Below are 19,598 nucleotides of genomic sequence, written 5' to 3'. Positions count from 1 at the left end.
TTTGATTTGGCTACTCAGGGTTCCTGGAGATTCCATATGAATTTCCATTTCTGCAGAAAAGGCTGCTGAAATTTGGATAGTGTGGTAGTTAGATTCAGTTGTCAACTTGGCCAGGTGAAGGCACCTAGTTCTGTTGCTGTGGACATGAGCCAATGGTAGGTGAATCTCATCTGTTGCTAATTACATCTGCAGTCGGCTAGGAGGCGTGTCTGCTGCAATGAGTGACATTTGACTTAATTGGCTTGCGCTTAAATGGGAGAATGCAACGTAGCACAGCCTAAGCAGCTCAGCATTCCTCATCTCAGCACTTGCAGCTCAGCCCAGGCCTTTGGAGATACAGAAAGAAGTCACCCCGGGGAAAGTTGTTGGAACCCAGGGGCTTGGAGAGAAGACCAGCAGAGACCACCTTGTGCCTTCCACGTAAGAAAGAACCTCAGTGAAAAGTTGGCTGCCTTTCCTCTGAAGAACCAACAAAATAAATCCCCTTTTATTAAAAGCCAATCCGTCTCTGGTGTGTTGCATTCCGGCAGCTAGCAAACTAGAACAGATTGGGATTGCATTGCATCTGTAGATAATTTTGCATGGCATTGACAGACTCACAACATGGAGGCTTCCAATCCCTGAACATGGACGTCTTGCCATTTATTTCAGTCTTTAATTTTTTTCAGACACTGTTTTGTAGTTTTCAGTGTACAAGTCTTTCACGTCCCTGCTTCAATATTTTTTTTTTTATTAATAAACGGAAAAAAAAAAAAGAAATTAACCCAACGTTTAGAAATCATACCATTCTACATATGCAGTCAGTAATTCTTAACATCATCACATAGATGCATGATCATCGTTTCTTAGTACATTTGCATCGGTTTAGAAGAAGTAGCGACACACCAGACAAAGATATAGAAGGTTAATATAGACAAAAGAAATAAAAGTAATAATAATAGTAAAAAAAAAACAAAAAACAAAAACGAAAAACAAACAAACAAACTAAACCTATAGCTCAGATGCAGCTTCATTCAGTGTTTTAACATGATTACTTTAGGTATTATTGTGCTGTCCATTTTTGAGTTTTTGTATCTAGTCCTGTTGCACAGTCTGTATCTCTTCAGCTCCAATTACCCATTATCTTACCCTGTTTCTAACTCCTGCTGGACTCTGTTACCAATGACATATTCCAAGTTTATTCTCGAATGTCCGTTCACATCAGTGGGACCATACAGTATTTGTCCTTTAGTTTTTGGCTGGACTCACTCAGCATAATGTTCTCTAGGTCCATCCATGTTATTACGTGCTTCATAAGTTTATCCTGTCTTAAAGCTGCATAATATTCCATCGTATGTATATACCACAGTTTGTTTAGCCACTCTTCTGTTGATGGAGATTTTGGCTGTTTCCGTCTCTTTGCAATTGTAAATAACGCGGCTATAAACATTGGTGTGCAAATGTCCGTTTGTGTCTTTGCCCTTAAGTCCTTTGAGTAGATTCCCAGCAATGGTATTGCTGGGTCGTATGGCAATTCTATATTCAGCTTTTTGAGGAACCGCCAAACTGCCTTCCACAGTGGTTGCACCCTTTGACATTCCCACCAACAGTGGATAAGTGTGCCTCTTTCTCCGCATCCTCTCCAGCACTTGTCATTTTCTGTTTTGTTGATAATGGCCATTCTGGTGGGTGTGAGATGATATCTCATTGTGGTTTTGATTTGCATTTCTCTAATGGCCAGGGACATTGAGCATCTCTTCATGTGCCTTTTGGCCATTTGTATTTCCTCTTCTGGTAGGTGTCTGTTCAAGTCTTTTTCCCATTTTGTAATTGGGTTGGCTGTGTTTTGTTGAGTTGAACAATCTCTTTATAAATTCTGGATACTAGACCTTTATCTGATATGTCATTTCCAAATATTATCTCCCATTGTGTAGGCTGTCTTTCTACTTTTTTGATGAACTTCTTTGATGCACAAAAGTGTTTAATTTTGAGGAGCTTCCATTTATTTATTTCCTTCTTCAGTGTTCTTGCTTTAGGTTTAAGGTCCATAAAACCGCCTCCAATTGTAAGTTTCGTAAGATATCTCCCTACATTTTCCTCTTAACTGTTTTATGGTCTTAGACCTAATGTTTAGATCTTTGATCCATTTTGAGTTAACTTTTGTATAAGGTGTGAGATACGGGTCTTCTTTCATTCTTTTGCATATGGATATCCAGTTCTCTAAGCACCATTTATTGAAGAGACTGTTCTGTCCCAGGTGAGTTGGCTTGACTGCCTTATCAAAGATCAAATGTCCGTAGATGAGAGGGTCTATATCTGAGCACTCTATTCGATTCCATTGGTCGATATATCTATCTTTATGCCAATACCATGCTGTTTTGACCACTGTGGCTTCATAATATGCCTTAAAGTCCGGCATCGCGAGACCTCCAGCTTCGTTTTTTTTTCTCAAGATGTTTTTGGCAATTCGGGGCACCCTGCCCTTCCAGATAAATTTGCTTATTGGTTTTTCTAATTCTGAAAAATAAGTTGTTGGGATTTTGATTGGTATTGCATTGAATCTGTAGATCAATTTAGGTAGGATTGACATCTTAACTATATTTAGTCTTTCAATCCATGAGCACGGTATGCCCTTCCATCTATTTAGGTCTTCTGTGATTTCTTTTAACAGTTTTTTGTAGTTTTCTTTATATAGGTTTTTTGTCTCTTTAGTTAAATTTATTCCTAGGTATTTTATTCTTTTAGTTGCGATTGTAAATGGGATTCGTTTCTTGATTTCCCCCCTCAGCTTGTTCATTACTAACTAGTGTATAGAAATGCTACAGATTTTTGAATGTTGATCTTGTAACCTGCTACTTTGCTGTACTCATTTATTAGCTCTAGTAATTTTGTTGTGGATTTTTCCGGGTTTTCAATGTATAGTATCATATCGTCTGCAAACAGTGATAGTTTTACTTCTTCCTTTCCAATTTTGATGCCTTGTATTTCTTTTTCTTGTCTAATTGCTCTGGCTAGAACCTCCAACACAATGTTGAATAATAGTGGTGATAATGGACATCCTTGTCTTGTTCCTGATCTTAGGGGGAAAGTTTTCAATTTTTCCCCATTGAGGATGATATTAGCTGTGGGTTTTTCATATATTCCCTCTATCATTTTAAGGAAGTTCCCTTGTATTCCTATCTTTTGAAGTGTTTTCAACAGGAAAGGATGTTGAATCTTGTCGAATGCCTTCTCTGCATCAATTGAGATGATCATGTGATTTTTCTGCTTTGATTTGTTGATATGGTGTATTACATTAATTGATTTTCTTATGTTGAACCATCCTTGCATACCTGGGATGAATCCTACTTGGTCATGATGTATAATTCTTTTAATGTGTTGTTGGATATGATTTGCGAGAATTTTATTGAGGATTTTTGCATCTATATTCATTAGAGAGATTGGTCTGTAGTTTTCTTTTTATGTAATATCTTTGCCTGGTTTTGGTATGAGGGTGATGTTGGCTTCATAGAATGAATTAGGTAGTTTTCCCTCCACTTCGATTTTTTTGAAGAGTTTGAGGAGAGTTGGTACTAATTCTTTCTGGAATGTTTGATAGAATTCACATGTGAAGCCGTCTGGTCCTGGACTTTTCTTTTTAGGAAGCTTTTGAATGACTAATTCAATTTCTTTACTTGTGATTGGTTTGTTGAGGTCATCTCTGTCTTCTTGAGTCAAAGTTGGTTGTTCATGTCTTTCCAGGAACCCGTCCATTTCCTCTAAATTGTTGTATTTATTAGCGTAAAGTTGTTCATAGTATCCTGTTATTAGCTCCTTTATTTCTGTGAGGTCAGTAGTTACGTCTCCTCTTCCGTTTCTGATCTTATTTATTTGCATCCTCTCTCTTCTTCTTTTTGTCAGTCTTGCTAAGGGCCCCTCAATCTTATTGATTTTCTCATAGAACCAACTTCTGGTCTTATTGATTTTCTCTGTTGTTTTCAATTTCATTTATTTCTGCTCTAATCTTTGTTATTTCTTTCCTTTTGCTTGCTTTGGGGTTAGTTTGCTGTTCTTTCTCCAGTTCTTCCAAGTGGACAGTTAATTCCTGCATTTTTGGCTTTTCTTCTTTTCTGATATAGGCATTTAGGGCAATAAATTTCCCTCTTAGCACTGCCTTTGCTGCGTCCCATAAGTTTTGATATGTTGTGTTTTCATTTTCGTTTGCCTCGAGGTATTTACTAATTTCTCTTGCAATTTCTTCTCTGACCCACTTGTTGTTTAAGAGTGTGTTGTTGAGCCTCCACGTATTTGTGAATTTTCTGGCACTCCGCCTATTATTGATTTCCAACTTCATTCCTTTATGATCCGAGAAAGTGTTGTGTATGATTTCAATCTTTTTAAATTTGTTAAGACTTGCTTTATGACCCAGCATATGGTCTATCTTTGAGAATGATCCATGAGCACTTGAGAAAAAGGTGTATCCTGCTGTTGTGGGATGTAATGTCCTATAAATGTTTGTTAAGTCTAGCTCATTTATAGTAATATTCAGATTCTCTATTTCCTTATTGATCCTCTGTCTAGATGTTCTGTTCATTGATGAGAGTGGTGAATTGAAGTCTCCATCTATTATGGTATATGTGTCTATTTCCCTTTTCAGTGTTTGCAGTGTATTCCTCACATATTTTGGGGCATTCTGGTTCGGTGCGTAAATATTTATGATTGTTATGTCTTCTTGTTTAATTGTTCCTTTTATTAGTATATAGTGTCCTTCTTTGTCTCTTTTAACTGTTTTACATTTGAAGTCTAATTTGTTGGATATTAGTATAGCCACTCCTGCACTTTTCTGGTTGTTATTTGCATGAAATATCTTTTCTCAACCTTTTACTTTCAACCTATATTTATCTTTGGGTCTAAGATGTGTTTCCTGTAGACAGCATATTGAAGGATCTTGTTTTTTAATCCATTCTGCCAGTCTATGTCTTTTGATTGGGGAATTCAGTTCATTAACATTTAGAGTTATTACTGTTTGGATAATATTTTCCTCTACCATTTTGCCTTTTGTATTATATATATCATATCTGATTTTCCTTCTTTCTACACTCTTCTCCATACCTCTCTCTTCTGTCTTTTCGTATCTGACTCTAGTGCTCCCTTTAGTATTTCTTGCAGAGCTGGTCTCATGGTCACAAATTCTCTCAGTGACTTTTTGTCTGAGAATGTTTTAATTTCTCCCTCATTTTTGAAGGACAATTTTGCTGGATATAGGAGTCTTGGTTGGCGGTTTTTCTCTTTTAGTAACTTAAATATATCATCCCACTGTCTTCTAGCTTCCGTGGTTCCTGCTGAGAAATCTACACATAGTCTTATTGGGTTCCCCTTGTATGTGATGGATTGCTTCTCTCTCGCTGCTTTCAAGATCCTCTCTTTCTCTTTGACCTCTGACATTCTAACTAGTAAGTGTCTGGGAGAACGCCTACTTGGGTCTAATCTGTTTGGGGTGCGCTGCACTTCTTGGATCTGTAATTTCAGGTCTTTCATAAGAGTTGGGAAATTTTCAGTGATAATTTCTTCCATTAGTTTTTCTCCTCCTTTTCCTGTCTCTTCTCCTTCTGGGACACCCACAACACGTATATTTGTGTGGTTCATATTGTCCTTGAGTTCCCTGATACCCTGTTCAAATTTTTCCATTCTTTTCCGGATCGTTTCTGTTTCTTTTTGGAATTCAGATGTTCCATCCTCCAATTCACTAATTCTGGCTTCTGTCTCTTTAAATCTACCATTGTAGGTATCCATTGTTTTTTCCATCTTTTCTACTTTATCCTTCACTTCCATAAGCTCTGTGATTTGTTTTTTCAGTTTTTCTATTTGTTCTTTTTGTTCAGCCCATGTCTTCTTCATGTCCTCCCTCAATTTATCGATTTTGTTTTTGAAGAGGTTTTCCATTTCTGTTCGTATATTCAGCATTAGTTGTCTCAGCTCCTGTATCTCATTTGAACTATTGGTTTGTTCCTTTGACTGGGCCATATTTTCAGTTTTCTGAGCGTGATCCGTTATCTTCTGCTGGCGTCTGGGCATTTAGTCAGTTTTCCCTGGGTGTTGGACCCCACAGGTTGAAAGATTTTTCTGTGAAATCTCTGGGTTCTGTTTTTCTTATCCTGCCCAGTAGGTGTCGCTCGTGACACACGTTTGTCTACGTGTTCCACCAGTAAAAGTTGCTGTGGGTCCTTTAACTTTGGAGAACTCTCGCTGTGGGGGAGGTTTGGCACCCGAACCGGCTTGGAAGAGTGCCAGCCGGCCCACGGGTCCGAACACGGGGAGGGTCGCTGGCCGCCGCAGCCCGGGAGTGCGCCCGACCGAATTTCCTAGTCGGCCCAGGGCGCCAAGTGTGGCGGGAGGGTGCCAGCTGCCGCAGCCCAGGAGAGTGCACTGTTCCCAGCCGGACCGGGGAGTCACTTATTTGGAAGGGACCCCTCAGTCACCGTTCTCCGCCTTCTGGGGATTTCCGACCCAACTCTCTCAGTTGGTCCGGGGGTCCTCGCGTGGTGGGGGCGCCAGCCACCGCGGTCCAAGGGGACCGCCTGCCCAATTCTGCCAGCTGGCCTGGGAAGGAGGAAGGGAGGGACTCCGGCCACTTGCCGTCCCGCCCGGGAAAGCCCGCGACCCTCGACGATCTCACCGGAGCTGGTTCTCGCAGACAGTCAGCCGTTCCAGGATGGGGTACGCCGTCCCTTTGATCTCCGTCGTGGCTCTGGGAGCTGCTCTGTATCGTCTCCACTCCCACAGTAGCTGTTCTGGAGGAGGAAAGGTGAGGGTGGCAAGGCTGTCGAGGCCGGTGGCGGAGGAGCCGGTGAAGGCGGAAGAGGGCACGGTGGTGGTTGGAGAGCCGCCGGAGCAGGAGGAGAAAGGGAAGGATAAGATGGTGGATGGAGCACCGCCGGAGCAGAAGGGGGCTGGTTCAATTTTTATAGATTTATTTCTTTTAGATGCTATTGTAAATTGAATTGTTTTCTTGATTTGTTTTTTGGGTTGTTCATTGTTGGTGTATAGAAACATCTGAGTTTTTGGGTATTGCTCTTATACTCTTGCAACTTGCCTGAATTCATTTATTAGCTCTAATAGTTTGCGAATTGATTCTTTGGGATTTTCCCTGTATAGGAGTATGCCATCTGCAAATAGAAAACGTTTTACTTCTTCCTTTCCAAACTGGATGCCTTTTATTTCTTTTTCTTGCCTAATTATTTCTACTAGAACTTCCAGTACAATGTTTTGAATGGCAGTGTTGAAAGTGGATATCCTTGTCTTGCTCCTGAACTTAGGGGGAAGGCTTTTCTCACTACTGAGTATGTAACTCTAGGTCTTTCACCTATGCCCGTTACCATGTTGAGGAAATTCCCTTTTATTCCTACTTTTTTGAGTGTTTTTATCAAGAAGAGATAAATAAATTCTGCATCAGGTGAGATAAGCATGTTTTTTTTCCCCTCTTCACCCTATTATTTGGTATATTACATTGATTGATTTTCTTATGTTGAGGCATAGTTTTGTTTTGTTGTTTTTGGTTTCGTGAATTAAATGATATCCAGTTTATTAAAGACACCTCAATTTTGAGCCCATGTCACATCCATGGTCAGGCATTTAGTTTCTTTAAGGGTCCAGTAGCAGTTAAACACACTCCATAGTTAGTTTTATGACTCTGTTCTAATACCTGTACATTGTCCACACGCAGAGATGTGGATTGGGATGGGAATCACCATCCTGCACCTTTCAGGTCTCCCATGGTGAAGTTAGTTGTTGTAATTCAGTGAGCAATATGGGATTGCTTTGATCTACATTTTTGGTAGGAAAGTGTAGTTCCAAGGGCTACACTCAGACTTTCCAACCATAGACCCTCTTTTTATTGTGAAATATAACATGTGTATAAAAAAGCAATGTATTTCAAAGTACGTTGTAATGAGTTGTTTATAGAACAGATTTCGGAGTTTGGTATGGGTTACAGTTCCACAATTTCAGGTTTTTCCTTCTAGCTGCTCCAAGACACTGGAGACTGAAAGAAATATCAATATAATGATTCATCAGCCACATTAGGTAGGGTTAAACCCTACCTTCTCTGTTATAGCATCTCCTTCCATCCTTCTCCCAATCTTTAGGGGTATTTGGCCTCTGCCCATCCTAACCTTTTCACTTTGGAAAGGGGTGTTGACTACATAGGTAGGATGGGGGTTAGAATTAGTTGATGATTTTGTAGCATTTGGCCCTTCTGGGTTTCAGCACTTATCTGGCCTAAGAACCATCTGGAGGTTGTAGGTTTCTGGAAAGTAATCTTAGTACATGAAACTTTTATAGAATCTCAAAGTCCTAGGTGTTCTTTAGGGTCGACAGGAATGATGTTGGTTGGGTTTTGACAAACCAGGGCATGTAGTAATATCTAGCTGACACTAGTGTAAGAATAGCCTCCAGAATAGACTCTTGACTCTGTTTGAACTGTCTTAGCCACTGATACCTTATTTTGTAACATTACCCCACCCTCCCTTGGTCAGGAAGGCTTTTTTGTTCCCACAATGCCAGGGCCAGTCTCATCTGTGGGAGTCTTATCCTACATTGTCAGGGATAGACCACCCCCACTTTTTTTTTGACATTTATTATTATCATTTAAAGACAGTATTTTTAAGTTGGAGACGTTGTAGGTTTACAGAAAAATGATGTAAAAATACATATATGCAGATAAAAATGCATTCCTAGGATAAATTCTCTTTGGTCATGATGTATAATCCCTTTTATGTGCTGTTGGATTTGGTTTGCCAGTATTTTCTTAAGATTTTTACATCTATATTCATAAGGGATATTAGTCTGTAAATTCTTTCATTTTTTAAAAATATTTATTTATTCCTTCATTTATTTTTTTTGCATGGGTTGGCACCGGGAATTGAACCCAGGTCTCCTGCATCACAGGCAAGAATTCTACCTGCTGAGCCACCGTGGCTCACCCTCGGGTTTTTTTTTGTTTGTTTTTTTTTTTTACTTGACTTTATCATTAGGGCAATCCTGCCTTTGTAGAATGAGTTAGGAAGAAAATTTTTCTCCTCTATGCTTTGGAAGAGTTTGCGAAGGATTGGTGTTACATGTTCTTTAAATTGGTATGATTCACCAGGGAAAGCCCCATATTTTCTTTGTTAGAAGATTTTTGAGGACCGATTCAATCCCTTTGTATGTTATTTTCGTATTATTGGTCAAAGTCACTTGTTTGTAGGAATTTGCCTGTTTTCTCTATTTAGCTAATTTCTTGACATATTCTCTTACAATCCTTTTTATTTTCAGAAATATAAAATATCTCCACTTTCATTTCTGATTTTAGTTATTTGTGTTGTCTTTTTTGTTGTTGTTGTCTAGATAAGTATTTGTCAATGTTGTTGATCTTTGCAAAGAACCAACTGTGGTTTCCTTGATTTTCTCTATTTTTCTATTCTCTTGTACATTTAGCATGGCTCTAATCTTTATTATGTCCTTTTTCCTGCCTGTTTTGAGTTCAGTTTGCTCATCTTTTTCTAGTTCTTCAAGATGTGAAGTTAGGTTTTTTTATTTGACATCTTTTTAAATGGTTATTTATACTATAAATTTACCTCTGAGCACTGCCTTTGCTGCATCCTAAAAGTTTGGGTATACTGTGTTTTTGTTTTCATTCATCTCAAGGTATTTCCTAATTTCCCTTGTGATTTTTCCTTCAATTTATGGGTTAATTCCCACATATTTGTGAATTTTCCATATTTCCTTATGATATTGAGTTTTGGCTTTATTTCATTGTGGTTGGAGAAGATATGATTTCAGTCTTTTGAAATTTGAGACTTGTTTTGTGACCTAACACATTATCCTGGAGAATGATCCATATGCCCAAGAAAGAACATGCCTTCTGTTGTTAGGTGAAGTGTTCTGCATGTGTCTGCTAGTAAGGCCTCTATTTCCTTGTTGATCTTCTGGTTAAGTGTTCCATCCAGTATTGAAAGTATTGTATTAAAGTCTCCTAATATTGTAGAACTATCTCTTTCCCTACAATTCTGTTTGCTTCATGTCTTTTCAAGCTGTTTTTAGGTGCGCCTATGTTTATATCTTTTTGACCCTTTTGTCAATACATAATGCCCTTCTTTGTGTGTTGCAACAGTATTTAACTTAAAGTCTGATGTTTACATAGCCACCCCAGCTCTTATCTGGGGACTCCTTATGTGGGGTACTTTTCGCCATCCTTTCACTTTTGACCTACTTGTATCTTTGAATTTAAGGTGAGCTTCTTGTAAACAGCATATAGTTGGGCCATTCCTTTTTGTCTATTCTGTCAATCTCTGCTTTTGTCTGGAGTATTTCCCCCATTTGCATTTAAATGGACTTTCTTCTGCCATTTGTTTTTTGTACGTCATACTTTTCCCTTATTTTCTCCATTACTTCCTACTTTTGTGTTCAGCTGATCTTTGTAGTGAATCATTTTGAATCCCTTCTTCTTTTCCTTTGTGTGTGTTTTTTAGATATTTTCTTTGTGGTTACCACAGGGCTTAAATTTAACATCCTTAATCTATAACTTTAATAGACTACACATGCTATTCCCTCATACTCCGCTGTTCCCCTTATGTTGTTGCAAATTACATTTCTATTTGTTAAGTGCTCCCAGATATAGACTTATAATTATTTTATGCGTTTATATATTAAATCATGTCAGAAATGAAAAGTGCAGCAAAAAACCCCAAAAATACGGTAATATTCTTCATTTATATTTACCACGGCAGTTACCTTTCCCAGACATCTTTTATTTCTTCGTACAGTTTTGGGCCACTGTCTGATGTCCTTCCTTTCAGCTGGAAGGGATCCCCTTTACCATTTCAGGTAGGGCAGGTAGTGTGGTAACGAACTGTCGCTTTTGTTTTTTTTTGGGTTGTCTTAATTTATCCCTTATTTTTTGAAGGACAGTTTTGTTGGATATAGAATTCTTGTATTTTTTTCTTTCAACATTTTAAGTATGTCATCCCTCTTCCTTCTAATCTCTGGTTTCTAATGAGAAACTGTCACTTAGTCTTCCTGAGTATCTTTTGTATGTGGCAGGTTGCTTTTTTCCTCTTGCTGCTTTGAGGATTCTGCCTTTGTCTTTGCATTCTGCAGTTTAATTATAATGTGTCTTGGTGAATCTCTGTTTAGAGTTGTTGAGATTCTTAGATGTGTGTAATTCATGTTTTTGTCAAGTTTGGAAAGTTTTCATTGGTGTTTCTTCAGATTTCTCCTTTGGGACTCTTTTAATTCTTTGTGTATTTGTATTCTTGATGGTGTCACACAAGTCCCTTAGGTTCTGTTCCATTTTCTTCATTGTTTTTCTTTCCTGCTTTCTCTGATAGATAATTTCAGTTGTCCTGTCTTCACGTTAGCTGATTCTCCTGCCAGCTCAAATCTGCTGTTGAACTTGTCTATGGAATTTTAGATGTCAGTTATTTTATTTTTCAGCTCCAGATGTATCTGTTTGGTTCTTTTTTTTTATAATTCCTTTCTCTTTACTGAAATTACTATTTTGGGCTTATTGTTTTCCTGATTTCTCTTATTTCTTTGTCCATGTTCTCCTTTAGCTCTTGGGACATATTTAAGGAGTTGTTTCAAAGTCTTGTTTATTATGTTGTGTCTGAACTTCCTCACAGATAGTTTCTGTTGCAGTCAGGACATTTCAGTGCTTTAACTGTGGAAATCAAATTTTTCCCCTTCCCTAGGGTTGGCTGTTCCCCCTATTGCTAAAGGCTGTGGTAGTGTAGTGTGAGGTCTCCATGCAGAGACCATGTTCCTCCAGCGTGTCATCGCTTGAATGTATCCCCATGGCTTGTGCGTGGCTAGAACTGGGACAAGAGTCCCTGGGGTGCCAGCAGCTCATGGCAACAGTTGTGACACCCATGGCCAGCATCTTTTCCCAGCTGCACAGACCAGCTCTGCCAGCCTTGCACTGAGCCTGAAGGGCAGTCCAAGGTTAGGGTTGGGTCTTCTTGGCTCCTCCTGAATGCGCACCTCTCTCTGAGAGCTTGTGGCCCTGCACATTCCCTGTGGCCTCTCCTCCAAGGCCCTGAGTGGCCAGTGTGCTTCTCAGCAGAAATCTCTTTACCTGGCTGGCTGCGGCTTGATGGTTTTGTAGTGTTTTCCCTGCCATTCCTGCCGCTTTCCCACCCAGAATGAGTTCAGGACAGGTGAGGCAGAGATGAGCACTGTGGATAGGCTGTGAGGCAGGTCGGGACAGACAGACAGACATACTAGTCTAAGAGTAGGATGTGCATTATGCTCCCAGGACACAGGGACTGGGACCTGCACTGGGAGAGCAGGCGGTGGGTGCCCAGGGGAGCCTGGGGGATGGTCCAGTGGAAGCCACAAAACTTTTCCTTGACTGAGCGCTTCTCTTGGTTGCTGTAACCTTTGACTCTTCAGAGTTCTGAGAAAGTTGCTTCTGCCAGTTTTTCTTGTTTTTCATTGTTTCTGTGGGAAGACAGGATTTTGCATTTTCTTACCCTGCCATCTACTTCAGACGTGTAATTTTGGTCTTTAATTTAGAGAGATAATTTAGTATTTAGAAAGGTCTGCATTTTTCTTCTAGTGGTTATTTTTGTACTCCCACATTTTTAATGCCCTTCGCCCTGTTTTAACAGCCCTTTTTTGTTGCTACTCTTAACAGCCCTTTTTTGTTGCTACTCTTCAGCTCCCGTTTTGGGCATACATTGTTTTCAGTCATTGAGCTGATCCTGCTTTCCTACTCCCACTCCCTCCTCTTTTTAGTCATGTCATTTCTACATGGGTGACTTTCATCCTCTAGATGGGTGTAAATGTCCCTGAGGTTTTGTGTGGTGACTGTTTTTCTGTAGCCACGATACTATTTGAAGAGCAGCTGGGACTCAGAAGCCTTGGTCCACACTTGCTTTCCATGGTGCCTTGAAAAGCGTGCGGCCTACCTGCCTGGTGGTCCTTTTTCCTTTTTTTTTTTTTTTTTAACCTCGGGCTCTCATCTTCGAAAGTCAGTCCTTTTCAAGGCTATGTTGATTTTTTGGGGATTAATTTTCCAAAGACCCCCCCATCCCATTCCTAGCCTGGCCATTTCAGTGTGGATTTTTTCTCTTTTTATAGTGCTGTAAAATGTTCTGGATTATAATTTAAACATTAGTTCTGTTCCATTGTTTGTTTTTCTGCAGGGACTTTGATGATATAAATTCTTTTCCTTCTTTGCTTGTCTTCCATTTCCACTGCTTTTTCTCTGGCCCTTTCTCCTTCTTTCTTACCTCATTTTCATTGTCTTGCTGCTTTCCTACCTTAATTCAATGCCCCTTATTAAATTTTCATTTGAGCCTATTCTCCCTTGGGCTCTGCATTTGTGCCCCAGGGTTGCTGTAAAAATTACTCTAAACTTGGTAGAGTGAAATAGCAGAAATTTATACTCTCAGTTCCGAGGCAGAAGTCCAAAGCCAGGTGCCAGCGGGGCCTGTGCTGCCACCTCGGAGGCCCCAGGCGCAAGGGTCCCGGTGCTGGCCCTACCTCCAGCCTCTGCTGCCCACCCTCTTGATCCTCCTGGGTCCCCTTCCGTGTGGCTCAAAAGGATACTTGTCAGTGGTTCAGGCTCCACTTGGGCAATCCCCGATGAGCTCATCTCAGGAGCTTTACTGTAGTTACAGCTGCAAAGGCCCTTTCTCCAAGTAAGGCCCATTCCCAGGTCCCGGGGAGTTAATTTGACCACATACTTGAAGGGAGGTGGGAAGCACCCTTCAACCCCACTGCAGGCAGGCACCTTGTCAATTTATTCAGCTCTGAGATAGTTTTGTCTCCTACCATTTCTTTCTTTCTCTGTTTTGTCTGTTTCTTTCCTTATCATTATTAATTTTTTGATTCAAGGTGATTTTTCATATCCTAAATGCTTGCTTAAGTATTTTTTACTTTCTCTGGAGTGTTGTCTTACAGTTTTCTTCTCTTTTTCCCAGGTGAGTTTATCTCAGCCGACGTGTGTGGAATTCGTTTTCTGGTTTTCCCCCTGCTCTTTATGGATTTGCTCACCCGCCCCTTGCTCATATCAGGGGTTTTACGAGACCGTAGCTTAGTGGCGTCTTCTTCTGACAGTATTGCAGAGCCCAGGTAGTTCAGCAGATGGGTTTTTGTTTTGGTGGTTTGGGGAGGGACCAGGAGTCTGACTCTGGGCTGCTCTTTTGTCTTCAGGTCCCCCAATCCCCCCATTTGCTTCCCCACCCCACCACTTTACCCGACTGGGTTCAGAACACTGCTTTGCTGCTCCTGTGCCCTGGGAGCTGGACACTGAGTGCCGCCTTCGCTAGGCATAGGGCAGGCTGAGCCCTGCTGCCTTCTCTGCAGGCTGCTGTGCCCCTGGCCAACCACCCCAGGCCACGGAGGGTGTGGCTCTTCTCTTCCATGCAGTCATCTTCACCTTGGGGCATATTCTGGCTCCAGGTTATGCTGACGGTGTGAGTTCTGTGTAGCTTTGTTTTCCCTTCAACTACTGGGAAGGGTTGCTCCTTTTCTCAAGCTGAGTGCCTCAGTGTTCTGCTTACCCTTGTTATTCTTTAAAATGTACCGTGTGTCGTCTGTACTGTGTGTGTTATACGGGAGGCAGGAAACAGAGATGGTTTGAGGGCTGGAATCATATTCCCCACAAAAGGCAGGTTCTGGTCCCTAGCCCCGTCCTGCGGTGTGGACACATTTATAGCGTTCAAAGACGTTGTTAGTTAAGGTGCCCAAAGTAAAAGAGAGCAGGCCTTAATCCAGCATGGCTGAAATCCTTGTGGGCAAAGGACATTGGACAGGAAGGAGAAGCTGGAAGTCAACAGACCCTGGCGGAGGAGGGAGAAGAGGCCACGTGCACCGCCATGTGACAAAGGCAAGGATCCAGGCTCGTGACAGCTGGCCCCTCAGGCTTAGGGCAGAGGCATCTTGATGGCACACTGATTTTGGACTTCAAGCATCAGAACATGAGCCAATCAATGCTCGTTGAAGCCAACCTGTTGCATGGTATTTTTTTTTTTTTTTTTTTTAGCAGCAAAGAATCTGAGAGAGTTGGGTGTATCAGCTGTGATAGCACACATGCGTGGGGCTTTTGCTGTTTTCAGCAGCCCTGGACCATTGGTACTGAGCTGACACTGCCAGGCTGCTGTTTTAGCTGGTTGAATGGTGGAAACAGGTGGAGTAAGTGAGGAACGCCTTTCCACCCACTTATCCCGGGCCCACCACCTGCAGGTGGGCTCTCTTCTCTGGGAGGGCTGGGCCCACTGGAGACCCAGGTGCCCTGGGCACCTCTCATCCGCAGCGGTCATTCCAGCGAGCCTCTGCCCTGTACCTTCCCACGTCCAGCCACCTCTCCAGAAACCCAGGTACCTCTGAGCCTCCCCCATGGGGGTGCAGGGTCCAAACCAGCAGGTGCCTCCTGAAAAAAGCAACAGTTGTCCCTGCTTAGGATGGCTGCCACCAGCAAGCTCTTGCTGGAGAGGGGCCGTGCCGTCTTCTCTGTTTCCAAGCTAATAAAATACACCTGGGGGGGAGTGGTTGTCGAAGATATGAGTCTGCCTAAAGATATGCAAAGAGCTATGTGGACCCTGTCCAGAGGAGGAGCTGGCTGGTGGGGTGGGGCCTTGCACTGAGGCTGATCCCCGCCCTCCCCTGGTGGCCACGTGTCTGCTGCTGCTTCCCACCTCCTTGTGGCCGTGCAGAGCACAGGTCCCTTCTAGCCTTCACAGGGAAAATGTTCCCAACCTTAAAACTGCTACTGAGAATGTGTTGTGAAGACACCAGTGGAGTGTTTGCACTTGAATTGTCAGGAGACAGAAACAAAATTCCCAGGGCATCAGGGACACAGACACCACATTCCAAATAGGAAAGCAAAGTCGTCTGGATGGGAGTGGAATTAGGTAGTCTGTGTCCAGTGGAGCAGCAGGTGCACACTATTTCTCAGTGGCGATACGTTACCTTCCAGAAAAACTACCCCCAGCAGCTACCCTTCTCTTGGAGAAGAGCTGGGCACTCTGGCAGGGGCTGCGCCCTGGGCTGCAAGGCTGTCTCTCAGCCCCAGACAGCCGGGGACACAGGGAGGTCCCTCTTGGTCACTGGGTAACTGTCATGAACTGCGGGCAGCCTGGCCTTTGTAATCTCTACCTGCTCACCCCCTGGAGTGCCAGGAGTTCCTGGGGCCAGGGCTGGGGGTGTTGATGTGCCTTTGTCTACAGCGTTGGGGTGAGACACAGCTTGCCACTGGGTACGGGGGTGTGTAGTACTGTCACTGGGGCCAGCTACCCACGGGCCACATGGAGGGCAGAAACCCTGGGCTCCCAACCCTTCCCTTTTCGTGCCCTGGGGCCAGAGCGTGACCTCAGTGGAGACCCTCGGACTCACCCTGGCGCCAGGAGGTGCCCTCCCCTGTGCTGGTCCCACCAATACCCAGGGGTCCTGTGCTGCAGCCCCCTCTCTACGCCCTGCTCACCAGGCTGTCTCTTCCTCTCTCCCTCCAGGGATCGGGCGCAGGCACGGCACTCCCAGGCAGCTCTGGCGTCGGAACTCCCAGACAGTTCACACGACAAAGGATCACACGGGTCAACCTCAGGGACCTCATATTTTGTTTAGAAAATGAGCGTGAGACAAGCCATTCACTATTGCTCTACAAAGCATTCCTTAAGTAACACGGGAGAGAGCACGGTATTTTTGATGGTGACGCCTGGGGACGTTTTTATATATTTGCAGATTACGCCTTTTTTGTAACAAGGAAATGGGATATTGTTTAAAAAACAGCCACCTCTTTACAATGGAACAGTTTTATATTCCTGTTTATAAATCAACCCTTCAGTATGAAAGAAAACACATTTCTGTAACAGAGAGAACAGAGGCCTGTGGATACTCCTAAAGGACAATGAAATCTTAACTCATCTTTGATTGAGTGGCCTTCTTGCCAAACAAGCCATATATAAAGACTGATGGAATCGTTTAGCAAATAATTCGCTGCCCTCTGTCAGCTCGTAGCAGTTTTTACATTATTTGTGCATTTTGGTTTTGTTCAATCTAACTTACTACATAGGTGTATGTCTACAGCAGATGACCTCATTTCGTTTATTTTATTTTTATACTAGTCAGTTGGCAAAGCAAACTGATGTTTTTAGACTATTTATCTTGCCTCTGTCCCCTGCCCTCCGTTCAGAATTCCCGAGGAATCCACAATACCTTGTAGAACCACCGCCTCGGATCTCAGTCACTCTTGTGCTTCATTGGAGGCCGCGGCTTGGGGTGCCAGCCCCTCCTGAATGTGTTATCAGCATCTGTACAAATGCATTTTATTTGCTATTGTTTGTAAAGCTGTAAAGTTAAAGGAAATGAAAACCTTTTCAGCATAAATATATTTTACTTGCACTGTGTTTTTTTAGCTAAAAGTGAAAGCTTAGATTAAATAAAATCAAAGTTGAGAAGAATCATCAAGAGACTGTTTCTCAGTGTGAATCAAGTGTTGAAAAATGGTTGGTGTATTTTGTCGGTAATTGTACATAATTTTTGGCACATAACGTAAGAATGGCTCTGGACAGGATAATTATTTTGCTAAGAGACCGCGTGCAGGCTGTGGGCCGCCTTCCCAGATGCCCGAGCAGAGCCCCTGCTTTGTACCTATTTTTTTATTACAAATATACTAATTGGTTCTTTATATTTTCAGAGGTTATTGTATTAAATTGTCTATGAATAGTACTTTTATGACTGTAAATACTTTGGCTTTCTCCGTGTGAATTCTCACATTAGACTTTAATTCGCGCGTGTGAACTGAATGCTGATCAGTATTTTTTATCAACACCTGAAAACTGTTACACCTTTTATTTTGTCTTTTAGGAAATCCCTGTCTTTCCATTTTTTCATGTAAATTTTGCACAGTTACTTGTTCATATGTAAATATTTTACTTTCAAAAATGAAGTTTTTAATTGCTATTGTTTTATATAGGATTGAAAGAAAATTAACTCCTTTATTAAAAACAAATTTATCTGTATTTGTTTGCCTATTTTTCCCAGCTCTGCAGTTTTAGATTCTGCTGCTTAGGTCTCAGCCGCGGTCCTGCTGGGTGGTTCATTCAAACCCCGCGAATCTAGCAACTAGTTTCACCTCCATGACAGCCCTGTCAGGCACAGAGCACCTACGGAACATCTGCGTGACCTTTGAGGCAGGGGTCTCTAAGGATGCAGAAGGTACAATTCAAGAAAATATTTTTGGCTTCAAACTTACAAACTTCTGTCATCAAAAGATACCCTTATTAAAGCAAAAAGGCAAGTCTCAGTCTAGAAGAAAATACTGTACCTAACAGGATTTGCATCCAGAATATATAAAGAACTCCATAACTGAGTAATTATAAGACAACCCAATAAAAATGTGTGAAAAGCCTGAACAGCTACTTTATAAAGAAATTCACATGGCCAGTAAATGAATGAAAAGGTACTCGTCATTACTAGTCAGAGAAATCCAAATTAAAGCCACAGTTAGATTCTAGTTCCTTCGAGAAACTGACAAGACCAGATGCTCGTACGACGGGGGGTGGGGGTGCTCACACATTGCTTTTCATTGTCACATGGTACAGCCACTTTGGAAAATCCTCTCAGGCTTTCTAATAAGTGTGAATCACCCCATGACCCTGCAGTCCCACACCTGAGTATCTGCTCAAGAGCAATGAATACCTTTTGTGTCAGTTTGAAATTATCATATACCCCAGAAAAGCCATGTTTTACTCCTGACCCAATCTTGTGGGAGCAGCAGTTTCTTTTAATCCTGATTCAATCCTGTAGGTTGGAAACTTTTTATTAGATTTTCTCCAGGGGAGCTGTAACACACCTAATTGTGATTATGACCTTTTGATTAGATGGAGATGTGACTCCACCCATTCCAGATTACTAGAGTTTATAAAAGGGGAAACATATTGGAGAAGTGACAGAGTCTAGAGAAATGACAGAAGCCTCAGAGCTGACAGAGCAGATGTAGATACTTGGAGAACAGCTGCTTCTGAGAATGGAGACAAAAATGTCTGGAGATGCCTGGAGCCCAGCAGATGTTCCCATGAGATGGATGTTAAGCAAGCCAGAACTTGGAGAGAGCCAAGGGAAGCCAAGAGATGAAGGCCAGCCCTGGAGAAGTAAAGTGAGGAACCCCCACAGGAACAGAGGTTGAAAGCAGCAGAGCCCAGGAGCAAAGGACCAGCAGATGGTCAGCATGTGACTGTCAGCTGACAGAGGTGTTCCAACCCATCAGCCTTCCTTGAGTGAAGGTAATAACCTCTTGGTGGTGCCTTAGTTTGGACACTTCTAGTTCCTTAGAACTAGAAACTTGTTCCTTATTAAATTCCCCTTTATAAAAACCATACCAGTTCTGGTATGTCTTATTCTGCAGCTGGCAAACTAACACACCTTTGTCCACCAAAAGACTTGCACAGGAATGTTCACAGTAGCTTTATTTACTGATGGAATACAACAGATATGACCCAAACATCCACCAGAGTGTGAATAGATAAACTGTACTATATTAATTCAATGGAATATTCCCAGGGAGTAGAAGGAACGAGCTACCAATATACTCAACAGTGTAGATGAATCTTGGGAGAGGTGTGCTGAATGCTGGAAGCAAGACGTCCCAGTCAGCACAC

At 42.0% G+C, this 19,598-nt stretch overlaps 1 protein-coding gene across 1 annotated transcript in view; it reads left to right on the top strand.

Moving 5' to 3' along the window:
• The window catches only part of TAF4 (TATA-box binding protein associated factor 4), a 141,635-nt gene extending 124,233 nt beyond the window's left edge, over window positions 1-17,402 (top strand). Inside the window, exon 15 of the mRNA XM_077116974.1 lies at window positions 16,452-17,402. Within this exon, the coding sequence (XP_076973089.1) occupies window positions 16,452-16,619 (168 nt within the window). The 3' untranslated portion in view covers window positions 16,620-17,402. The remainder of the gene's footprint in view (window positions 1-16,451) is intronic.
• The last annotated feature ends 2,196 nt before the right edge of the window (window positions 17,403-19,598 follow it).

The sequence above is a fragment of the Tamandua tetradactyla genome, chromosome 1 (genome assembly GCF_023851605.1).
Source record: "Tamandua tetradactyla isolate mTamTet1 chromosome 1, mTamTet1.pri, whole genome shotgun sequence".
Classification (NCBI taxonomy): domain Eukaryota; kingdom Metazoa; phylum Chordata; class Mammalia; order Pilosa; family Myrmecophagidae; genus Tamandua; species Tamandua tetradactyla.
Note: the sequence above shows the minus strand (reverse complement) of the source record. Positions and strands in the feature narration are given on the sequence as shown.